This window comes from Marmota monax, unplaced genomic scaffold, assembly GCF_021218885.2.
Source record: "Marmota monax isolate L192 unplaced genomic scaffold, Marmota_monax_Labrador192_F-V1.1 WCK01_AAM20220418_F8-fsc00001, whole genome shotgun sequence".
Classification (NCBI taxonomy): Eukaryota; Metazoa; Chordata; class Mammalia; order Rodentia; family Sciuridae; genus Marmota; species Marmota monax.
Window position 1 is genome coordinate 21,249,449 of NW_026693777.1, and position 12,263 is coordinate 21,261,711.

Sequence of the window (12,263 nt, forward strand, 5' to 3'; positions counted from 1 at the left end):
ATGGGCATTCACGTTGACACATCCTTGCCATAAATAAAAAAAATCAAATGTATGGCTGGGGTTGTGGCCCAGTGGTAGAGCACTTGCCCAGCACACATGAGGCCCTGGGTTTGACCCTCAGCACTGCATAAAAATAAATAAACAAAATAAAGGCATCATGTCCATCTACAGCTAACAATAAATAAAATAAAAAATAATCAGGGGCTGGGGTTGTGGCTTATGGTAGAGCACTTGCCTAGCATGTGTGAGGCACTGAGTTTGATTCTCATCACCACATACAAATAAATAAAGGTCCATCAACAACTAATAAAATATTTTAAAAATAATAATAATCAAATGTAGAACCCCCCTAAAAAAGTAGATCTGCTGGGTGTAAAGTGAGGCAAGGAGACTGGAGCCCTCCTGTTCATATTCAACTGTTGCCTGTCACTCAGCCCCACTCCCAGCCATAGACTGAGTCTCCTCTATGAACCCAAGGCCTCTGCGAATATGCTCTAAGAGCCGCTCAAAGTTTGGGCCTATAGTGTACTGGTCCTCTGGTCAATTCAGGAACTAGATCAGCTTACAGAGTAAAGGTTAGGGGTGACTAGGTAACTAACTGACTTTTAGTAGTTGCCCAGGGGATCAGGAGAAAGCATGTGAACTGCTTAGCTGTACTGAATGGTGGACAAAAGCCACATCCTGTCTAGGGTGATCTACTAGCTCTGAGAGCAGATAAGATGTTAGGAGATCTGGTTCTACCCTTTGGAAATGGGGTCTCAGCTCTATGACAGTGCCCAGGTTCCTGTCAGAACCATGTGATACTGAGTAAATCTCCAACAGGTCAAACCAGATGGCCTTTTGCATTCAAATAGTAAAAAAGGAGGGAAACTTGGTAAAGAATTTGGTATAAAGAGTCTGCAGACAATGTGTTTACCTCGTAGGCATCAGTCAGTTGCCGAAGGCCTCTTTTCAGATAATGGAAGTGCTTCTCTCTCTGCAAAATAAGCCTGGAAAGACAAAGAGCACATAAGCCTAGCTAGGAGACCAAGATTCTACCACACACACGCACATGCAGCTTCAGGACACGCCCCACAGTCATTCAAAAGGTGCCCAGCACTGCTGCAGCTTCAAAGGGTGACTATCCCGGAAACAGAGGCCTGCATCTCAGTGTCTCTGAAGTCCCTGAATACCAGGCTGGCAGATGTTCTTGAGCAAGATCATCTGAAAGAAGTGACCCTGGGCTAACTGAAAAGCTGCAGTGAGCCCCCACAGCCAGGTAGTGACGATCCACCCAGAAGGCTCCTCAGGATCTAACTAAAAACAGGTTAACTTGTGATCCTCCATGTTTAATTCCCCCCCCCCCCCCGTAGTGGGGATTGAACCCAGGGGTGCTCTACCACTGATGTACATCCCCAACCCTTTTTATTTTGGACAGGGCCTCACTAAATTGCTGAGACTGGCCTCAGACTTGTGATCCTCCTGCCTCAGTCTCCCAAGTCGCTGAAATTACAGGTTTTCTCCACTGGGCTCAGCTCTATTCAGTCATTTAAACCTGAGTCTTGCTGCTTCCCTGACTTGCTCAGCTGCTGTCATTTCTTCTGGAATCACTTCTCCAAGATGTATACTTTGTACCCGGCCTGCTCCTCAGTTATCCATCCATTATTCCCTCCCCGAAATTCCACCTCCCACATGCTGACCCACAGCCCTGGCCAGAGGAGGTGTTTGTATTCTGTAGTCAGTCACGTCCTTGGCACTGACGTCAGCATTACTGGCTTTGAGAAGGAATGTGCCGCCCATGGCCACCTGCACAGGCAAAGACAGAGGCAGCACTTCTAGTTTGGTGTTGCAAAAGGGGCCTATGTGATTATGGAAGGAAGAAAAAGGAAAAGAATGTTGAGACAGTCACTGTGCTTGCTGACTGCAGAAACAAAAGGAAGGAGAGCCACAGCCCCTCTTCTAGGTAGGCAACTCGACTGTTTCTACAACTCCCACCTTTCATGCTCAGAATAAGGCCATGAATGTAAGTACAGAAATTACTAAAAAACAAGGTGGGGAGGGCTGGGGATGTGGCTCAAGCGGTAGCGTGCTCGCCTGGCATGCGTGCAGGCCTGGGTTCGATCCTCAGCACCACATACAAAGATGTTGTGTCCGCCGAAAACTAAAAAATAAATAATAAAATTCTCTCTCTCTCTCTCTAAAAAAAAAAAAAAAACCCAAGGGGGGAAATGATAGGTTTCACAAAGGAAAAACAAAAAAATACTACTTTGGTTCAAAGGGGAGGAAGGCATGTCACTAAGAAAAGAGTGATCAGCAAAGTCTATGCAGAAGAGGCAGAATTTGAAGTAGACAGCCCTGGTGGAGGGAGAAATTTTCATTGAAGTTGAAGTAGTCACGAGCAGGTAATTCGACTGTGCTGCACCGTGCCAGGCGCAAAGGGCACAAAAGGAGGGACAGGTGGGGAGATCGGGCCTAAATGTGGGAGGAAATGGGAGAACAAGCACCAGACCCTTTTTATAGGGCTCTGGGAAGAAATTCCTCTTAGCTGAGGAATTTCCACTCAACTTAGTAGGCAAAAAGGAAGCCCAGAAGAGCTTTTAAAAAGCCATAACTGTGCTTTAGAGAAAGTATCCAAGGGCATTGGACACTGTGTTTGCAAGCTAAGCCAAGTGGAAGGTCAGAAGCTGGGCAGAGCTGACCCAGAAAGTGCTCAGGGCCTAGGCCAGCCTGGGGACTTCTGGACACATGGAGTGTACTCAGATGAGGGCTGCTGGATGCACACATGCTATGGTTTGGACATGGTCTGTACCCTCCGAAATTCAGGATGACATATGATTCTTTTTTTTTTTTTTTTAAGAGAGAGAGAGAGGGGAGAGAGAGAGAGAGAGAGAGAGAGAGAGAGAGAGAGAGAGAGAGAGAGAGAGAGAGAGAGAGAACTTTAATATTTATTTTTTAGTTATCGGCGGATACAACATCTTTGTTTTGTATGTGGTGCTGAGGATCGAACCCGGGCCGCACGCATGCCAGGCAAGCACGCTACCGCTTGAGCCACATCCCCAGCCCAACATATGATTCTTAATGGTGTTGCAGGGGGCAGACTCTATAAGCAGCGATTGTCATTAAAAGGGATTAGAGCCTTTTGCAGGGGGAAGGGTCTGTTCTCAAGAGCTGCTGTAAATGAGGCTGATAGTCATGTTTTGTTTCTTCCCCACGTGCCCTGCTTGCCTTTGGGCTTTCCACCCTGAGATGAAGCAGTACGAGGTCCTTCTCAGAAGCCAACTAGTTGCAGCTGCTTCATGTTCTTGTGTTTCCTGGCCTCCAGAACCATTTGCCAAAATAAGCCTCGTTTCCTTATAAATTTCCCAGTCTCAGGCATTCTGTTATAGCAACAGAAAAATGGACTAAGGCAACATGTGAGACTCAGAAGAGGGATCATGATTACATAAACAGAATGAGAATGCTTATCTGCAAGCTGTGACAGGTGAAGTCATAGAAGGTGGGAGAAGAGAAAGAAACAGACAACAGTATGGCCGGTGGCCTTTAAGGGCATTCAGGGGAGTGGTGACAGCAAACTGCAAAGGAAGAGGCCAGACTGTTTCTCTTTTGGAAAGTCCAGTGGCCAGGCCTCAGTGAGCACCCACTCACTTCAGGCAGAGGCAGAGTGTCTGGTGCTGGGGTCCAGGCTGACTGCTCTGTAAAGCTATGGTCCAGGTGCGCTCAGGTGAGTGAATGACACATCCAGAGAACAGGGATCAGGGGAGTATGGTGGGCTGTAACAGCTCACAGGAAGGGAGGGAGGGTCAGAGAGACTTTCCCAAAGGGAAGAGTATTGAGGCTAAGGCTGGAAGGCCATGAGTTAAAGAGGACACCACGTGTGTCTGTTAGTTTAGATCCAAAGCTGGAGCAAAAGTACAAGGCGGAGAGCAGACAAATCAGACTGGAGAGGAACAGAGGTGTCAAATCATGTGGACTTATAAGTGCATTAAGGAATCTGGTCTCAAACCTAAGAACAGATGGCAGTCACTGTGCTTCATCATGGGTGACCTTGAAAACAAGCCAAGGAAAGACAACTGTCAAAAATACCATAGGATTCACTATGTGAAATGTCCAGAATGAGAAACCCCTAGACAGAAAGTATACCAAGGGGTTGCCCAGGGCTGAGGGAGATGGAGGAGCTGGCAGTGATACAGGATTTCTTGGGGGGTTGAGGGGGGCAGTAATGAAAATGATCTAAAATTAACTGTGGTTGATGGTTGTACATTCTGATTATATTACAAAGCCACTGAATTCTACATTTGAAACAGATGTAATTCATATGTGATATATGAATTACATCTCATTAAAGTTGTTACTAAAAAACAAAGGCAGTTAATGTCTTTTTAAAGGGAGTTACTGAAGTATTTGGGGCAGCAGGAGATGTGAGTCTGGCAATATGGAAGGATTTTACATCCTTGCAGAGAAGGCGTTTCAGAGTATGGAGGCAGGCAAACCTAGGGATTTAAAGTGGGGAAGAGGAGACTCAAGAAACTCATGTGAGATAGCCTCTATTTTCTCAGGATCATGGGAGAGTTGTGGAGTGGCCGCAGTGATGAATGTGTTAGGGAATCTACATAAGACAAATAAAAGAGTGCAAGACAGTTATGGAAAGGCATAATGGAAACTAAGTAGTATAAAATTTGGTGAAGAAGGTCAGCAGACACTGCCAGTGATTTTTTTTTCCTTGATAATCTTGCTGGGACTATTTAGCAAAAGGAGCTAGTGGCATGCTACAGGAAGGACTAGCAAGACTGGAAGAGCATGAAAGCTGATGAGGGAGACACGGAAAGAGGTAAGTGAACTGCTGAAACAGTTCACCGTCTGAGCTGGCTCAGGGTGAGCAGGTAAGAAACCAAGGCCAGGACAGGTCTGATGGACAAGAGGAACCAGGAAGGCCTGAGAGACATTAGCAAGGAGAGGCTAAGAAACCCAAGGCAGGTGAGGGCAAGCACAGAATTCAGAGCTGGAACTCCTGGCTCATTCTCAGCATATTCATAGCAGGGTTTTCTATATGTCAGTTCCTTCCTTTCTGAAAAATAGTCAAAAAAATTCAAATATTCCAGGGCTGGAGTTGTGGCTCAGTGGTAGAGTGCTCGCCTAGCACATGTGAGGCCCTGGGTTCGATCCTCAGCACCACATAAAAATAAATAAATAAAATAAAGGTATAGTGTCCAACTATAACTAAAAAATAAATATTAAAAAAAAAGAATTCAAATATTCCAAATACCTTGAGATGCAGAGACCCAAGAAAGAGACAGTAGAACACTCTATACCATAAGAGAACATCAATGACCTCGTCTAGAAATGTCAGGCAAGAGAACACTGACTTTCTTATAACAAAAAAGTCTGAGATCCTAAGCATAATGCTGGGGAGAGGGATGGGGTGACGGGTTGTATTTTACTGGAATTATACTGTAACTTCATAAGTGAAGAGAGACCACGTCTGTCTTCAGCACCTACAGCAGGCCTCAGCACCCGTGTGTCATTTGAACAGGAGAAATAAAGGAATACAGTAAGGTCAGTTTCTCACTAGACACAAAAGACTGTTCTCCCTGCATCTATGTCCCTTCAATTAAAAAAAAAAAAAAAAAAAACAGACCTCAAAGGAGAAGTTGGAATTCAAGCACACAAGGAGAAGGGTGGTCAGACGGAGAACACAATGTCTACTCTGGCTCAGGGCTCTGCTCTATCGCTTCTCTCAGTGTTCACATGCACCTTGAGGTAGAGGACCTCTCAGCCCAAGGTTGCCTTCCCTACTGGACTACATGGGGTTTTTTTGGCCTTTTTGTTTTGTTTTGTTTGGTGTGTGTGTGTTGCTGTGGATCAAACCCAGGGCCTCATGCATGCCAGACAGACACTCCACCACTGAGTCACATCTCCAGCCCTGGACTGGGTGTTTTTAGGTAGCTGAATTAAACAATTAAATGAATGCATATATTTAAAAAGAGCAGCCAGGCACGGTGGCACATGCCTGTAATTCCACTGATTCAGGAGGCTGAGGCAGGTGAATTGAAAGTTCGAGGCTAGCCCAGCAACTCAGGGAGATCCTGTGTCAATATAAAAAATAAAAAGGGCTGTTGATATAGCTCAGTGGTAGAGCCCTTGACTAGCATGAGCAAGATCATGGGTTCAACCCCCAGCATTGTCAAAAACAAGGAAAAAAATTTAAAAAACTATCAAAACAAGAAAAAAAGAAGTTAAAAGCCAGGCGCACACCTGTAGTACCAGCTACTCAGGAGACTAAGGCAGGAGGATCACTTGAGCCCAGGAGTTCAAGACCAGCATGAGCAGCACAGCAAGATCTCATCTCAAAAGGAAAACAAACAGGGCTGGAGTTGTGGCTCAGTGATAGCGTGCTCATCTAGCATGCACGAGGTACTGGGTTCGATCCTCAGCACCACATAAATGTAAAATAAAGATATTGTGGGGCTGGCGCTGTGGCTCAGTGGTAGAGCACTTGCTAGTATGTGTGGGGCATTGGGTTCAATTCTCAGCACAACATAAAAAATAAATAAAGGCATTGTGTCAATCTAAAACTAATAAAAATTTTTTAAAAAAGATATCGTGTCCACCTAAAACTAAAAAATAAATGCTAAAAAAAAAAAGGAAAACAAACAAAAAGCAAAGACATACCAAAAAAAAAAGATATTACATGGACTCTAGCTGAAGGAATCCTCCATCATCTTTTATTTTGCCCTGGGTTGGTCCCTAGGGACAAGATGTGAGCCTGCGTAAAGATGAGCCTTCATCGAAGGTTTTCTGTGGTAAGGTTTTCTGTAGTAAGGTTCACCCTCACCTTGAACCTTACCCCAGAAAACCAGGCCCCAGGAGTCCTGCTGGGGAGGGACTGCTGAGCTCCTCCAGCTGATTTCATCCAAAGACAAACTCCAGCTACAACCAGTGGAAGAAAAATGCCTTTTAGTAACCACTTCCACAATGGAAATTCTCTTTCATTCTCTTCCATTTAATCATAAACGTAACACACACACACACACACACACATCAATATGTTCAGGTTTATGATTCTTTTAAATTGAAGGGACATATATCCATCCTGTTTCTTTTGGTCACTCAGAAACTATACTCATAAGCTGAATTATGTTCCCCCAAAATTCATGTGGAAGCCCTAAATCCCATGTGTTTGGAAACAGCACCATTTTAGAGATATTTAAGATTAAATGAGGTCATACAGGTGGGGTCCTAATCCAATAAGATGGGTGTCCTTATAAGAAGAGAAAAAGACACCATGGAGGTGAGGTACAGAGAAAAGGCCATCTGCAAGCCCCAAGACAGACCCCAGGAGAAACCCATCCTGCTGGCATCTAGATGTTGGACTCCTCACCTCCAGAACTCTAAGAAGATAAGTTTTTGGGTTTCAGAATACACAGTGTTGGGGGCTGGGGATGTGGCTCAAGCGGTAGCGTGCTCGCCTGGCATGCATGCGGCCCGGGTTCAATCCTCAGCACCACATACAAACAAAGATGTTGTGTCCGCCAAGAACTAAAAAATAAAAATATTTAAAAAAAAGAATACACAGTGTTGGTGTTCAGTTGTGGCAGCCCAAGCAACTAATACCCTTATCACTCCTTTATTCTCAGTTCACTCAATCCAAAATTGGAAGTTAAGGAAAAGCTGAATAATGCAGGCCCAAAGCCAATGAAAGCCAATGAGATGGAGCAGAACAAACCAGGCTCTGCACGCATTCGTGCACGGAGGATGCAGGGAGGATTCAGAGTACATCCTTGGGGAAGAGTGCAGGATGAGGACACTGGGGAGGAACCATCAAAAAGGTAAATATATTGAGGTGGTGGAACAAACTCATCCTGGGAGGTGATGTAAACTATATTTCTTACTAGGGGGAGCCCACTGGGCTTCAAGACACTGCCTCTTTTGAGCTCTGTTCTCTGCAGTCTCAGAATGGTTACAGATGCTGTTACCTGTGTGGAACAACCCTATTCAACCTACAGGTCTCAGCTTAAATATCACTTTCTGAGGGGGGCTATCCCTGACTTTCAACTTAAGTTAGATCCTGGCTGTAACTCTCAGAGCATGCTGCTGGTAATATGTATTTGTGTTCATCTGCTAATGTCCACCTCCGCCATCAGACTGAGCACCCAGCAGAGGCAGGATCAGGGCCGGCCTTGCTCATGCCTGCTTCCTAAGCCCAGCAGAGTATCTGTCCTTTGGAGACCCTCCAGATGCTATTGCAGAATGAATGAAAAAAAAAAAAAAAAGAAAGACTTCAAGTGAACCCAGCAGAACAGAATTAGAATAAAAACATTTCCTAAACCTGGATCACTCCTGGGCATTGTGTGGTTAGCTGTGACAGAAGAGAGGACAAGGGATTCAGTTCATTTTTAGAGCCTGGGAACTTTGTAAACCCACTAAAAGCAGAGGCCTCTGGTTAAAAAGTAATCATTGAGCACATAATAAACAACTCCAGGGAAGGTGAGCTTATTTATAAGGTCCTTGCAAGAAACAAGGACTACATCTACTAACTGCCTGGGATTTGGGAAGTTCTAAAATAGCACATGCAGGAGTGGGACAAGACGTGAAGGTCAGGCAGGCACCTGTGTGAGAAGGGCTTGGAGAGCTTTCACTCAGAGCCACTGGCTTCAAAGCCACTGCAACACTTAACTTTCAAGGCCCTGTCTGCACAGGGACATTGTTGGTTTTTCTCACTTCTGAGGAGCACCAGGCCACTTGTGTCCAAGAAAAAGTAATTTTTAAAATTATATGTGTGTGTGTGTGTGTGTGTGTGTGTCCCCAGTTTATGTATTTCAGAAAGTTAATTAAATAAATAGAAAGTTAATTAAATAAATTGAAAGTTAATTAAATAAATGGAAAAAGGTAAGTTCACTAGTGTACAGAAGGAAAATACAGAGAAAACAAAAGAGAGCAGGATGCTGACAAACAAAATTATTAGAAATATGATCAAAAGGTCCTTGGGACTGGGATACGGCTCAGCGGTACAGCACTCGGCTAGCAGATACAGGGTCACTGGTTCTATCCCCAGCACCACAAAATAAATAAATAAAATCCTTGAGACTGATTATGTTACTCCAGGATAGAATGCACATCTCCCAACCACAGAGAGAGGAAAACCATTTTGGGACTGATTGTGGAATGCACCAACATTCCACTCCAGCCTTGAATTTCAGCCAAATCTGCTATTCAGCTTGCTTCCGGAAGACTGGATAGGCAAATGCCTGCTTCAACACCATTGTGTGCATCCTGTACCTGCATGTGACCAGTCCTGGCAATGTGCGTGATTCTGTCACATCTGATCAGCATCATGACCTCAGAAACAAACAAGCCACATCATCTGGATTTACTGTAAAATGTGAACATGCAGTTTACCTAACAGTGAAGGTTTATTCCCGCATTATACTGTCAGGCTTTTAAATCTTGATGACTAACATGTCAAATATTAAAATTGAGCTCTACTAGTGAACTACACCTCCAGCCCTAGATTTATTCTTACATCTTTTTTTTTTTTTTTTAAAGAGAGAGAGAGAGACAATTTTAATTTTTTTTTTTTTTTTTTAGTTTTCGGCGGACACAACATCTTTGTTTGTATGTGGTGCTGAGGATCGAACCCTGGCCGCACGCATGCCAGGCAAGCGCACTACCGCTTGAGCCACATCCCCAGCCCTATTCTTACATCTTTTTAATGTAAAAAGTGAGGTGCTGGGGATTGAGCCCTAGACCTCAAGCACTCCACACAAGCACTCTACAACCAAGCTGCATTATATCTTTTCATTTTTTTTTGAAATTGGTTTAATTTTTTTTTGTTTTGTTTTGTTTTTTTTAATTTTTTATTGTGGGTTGTTCAAAACATTACAAATTTCTTGACATATCATATTCCACACTTTGATTCAAGTGGGTTATGAACTCCTACCTTCACCCCATACACAGATTGCAGAATCACGTCAGTTACACATCCATTGATTTACAAATTGCCATACTAGTGTCTAATTTTTTTGTTTTAATTAGTTATATATGTATTCTTATATCTTAATGGTTCACTCAATGATGGTGATATCTGGATTCAGCCTTATGTTGATATGCTGATATTTAGCCAATATATGTATCTCGAATGTTAATTAGCATGCTAATTAGCATCCTATAAAACACTCATATTCATAGGCAACTATGATATATTGAGAAATTGTCATATTTCCGAAACAAATTCAGAGCTCTAATATCTTCTACTTCCACAAGAATTCAAGCCCCAAAAGGAACATTTTTGTTTTCTAGCTACACTTGACCCAAAATCTATGAATCAGGGGATTTTTCTCCTTTACTGTCCTCCATCACTCCCAAAATAACATCACTCCCAAAATAACATCTGCTTCCTCCCAGATCACTGCTGTTCAACCTCCCTGATTCCTTAGTAAGATGACAGAGTCCAAGGCCCTCTTCTGTGGGTGAGCAGAAAAAGGAATGTCAGATAGTCAAAGGTCCCTCATGGAAAACACAGAGGCCCAGACAGGAGACAATGACTCAGAGCCCAATCAGGTGAGTCATCTGGGGGCACAACTGCTGACCACAAAGGCCCTAGAGCAAAATTGTGCCCCTCACCATCACCAAGTCCCACCACTGCTGAGGAGGCTAAGCCAGAACAGGGCTGTGCACAGGGGCAGATGAGTACTGAGGAGCCAGCATATCCCACAGCTTACTCTCTCAAGCTGCTAAAATAAATGGTGTTATATGCTAACCTCCAGCTGTGGTTAATGACAAGAGGAATAATTCATTTTACTGAGCTTTGGGTTAATGCAGAGATCTGGGGAAAGACTCTGTCTGGGGAAAGACTCCTCTAGTTAGCTAATGTTTTCCTCTGCCTTCCCCAGGGAAGGAAGATAAAGTGAACCTTCCCACCTGTTTTTCCCAATAAGCACCTGTCTTTTCCAGCTGTTTACTGTAGTGGCTAATAAGGAAAAAAAATTAAAGAAATAGTGGCAAAAAAGACACAATGGTAACAAGGCTGGAGTCATGATTAATGTTCCAGTAAGAAGAGATGCAGTCAGTTAGAAGGTGTCAAGAAGTCAGGAGACATGATAATGGAGGTGAGGCTGAACTTCAGACCCTGCAGCTCCGCCACCACAGTGAACCAGCCAGCACCTCGCCCCAGTGTCTGGAGAATGTCAAAATGTTCTATCACTAAGAGAAAATGATGACCACACACAGTTTCAGACTTGTGATCACTTCTGCTGGATGGAAATATAATCCAGGAAACAATTTGTGGCTGAAAGAGAAATAGTAATAAAGAGATGAAATAACTTCATGTAATTCTAGTGTGAGACATTACAAAATACTGGGAAAAAAGAGAAAATAAAGGTTCAAATTTTTAAAATTCTTCTAATTCCCTTTTGGAATTTCTGACTCCACAAGGCATAGAAGACTTCAACTGCTAAGCTCCAAGAAAAACAAAAAGCATTGTATTTCTAGTTTGAACTTCATCCTTGGCATCTGCTGCACTGGGGCCAGAAGCTCAAACTTCTCAAAATAATAAGAAGTTAGAGTAGAGCTGGGGATATAGCTCAGTGTAGAGCATTTGCCTGGCATGTGTAAGGCCCTGGGTTCAATCCCCAGCACTGCAAAATAGTACGATAATAATAATTTACATCAGGAGCTGGGGTTGTGGCTCAGTGGTAGAGTGCTCACCTGACATGCATGAGACACTGGATTCAATTCTCAGCACCACATAAAAATAAAATAAAGATATTGTGTCCACCTAAGACTAAAAAATAAATATTTAAGAAATAATAATAATTTACACCAGAGGAATCTATTCTGTGCCACCCACAAACTCTGTATCTGCTTCAAAGTACAATAGGAAAAGGAGAAACTTGACAGTCCTCAACTAAGCAAAGCTACAGGCCACAACTATCAAAAACCTGAACTCCACTGCCCATCTTCAGAACTCAGAGGTCAGGCTTTGGGGGCATCCCTACCTAACACCTGGTGGCTCAGTCCAAGTGCAGCATCTCCTTAGCATCCTAGAAAGAGGCAGGAGTTGGGTCACAAGCACACCCAGGTAGCCATGAGGTCAAGAAATACTAGCCTAGTAGCAGATGAGGAGGAAACACAAAGGGCTCCCACACGGTGGTGCTCTCCCAGACCCTCAAATTCCTACCCACAGCTTACCTTGGTACAAGGTGGTTGAACTTGTATGAACTGAAGACCTCTTGGATCTTTTCTTCTACTTTGGCCTGGAAAGGATGTAGGACATGAGAGAGAGAGGA

General features: G+C 43.7%; 1 protein-coding gene across 1 annotated transcript in view; it reads right to left on the reverse strand.

The window, feature by feature from the left end:
• Fntb (farnesyltransferase, CAAX box, beta) overlaps nt 1–12,263 on the reverse strand; it is a 77,767-nt gene that overhangs the window by 38,280 nt on the left and 27,224 nt on the right. Inside the window, exons 2-3 of the mRNA XM_046461095.1 lie at nt 12,166–12,230; nt 917–989 (exon numbers count right to left, since the gene is read on the reverse strand). Coding sequence (XP_046317051.1) covers nt 917–989; nt 12,166–12,230 — 138 coding nt within the window. The remainder of the gene's footprint in view (nt 1–916; nt 990–12,165; nt 12,231–12,263) is intronic.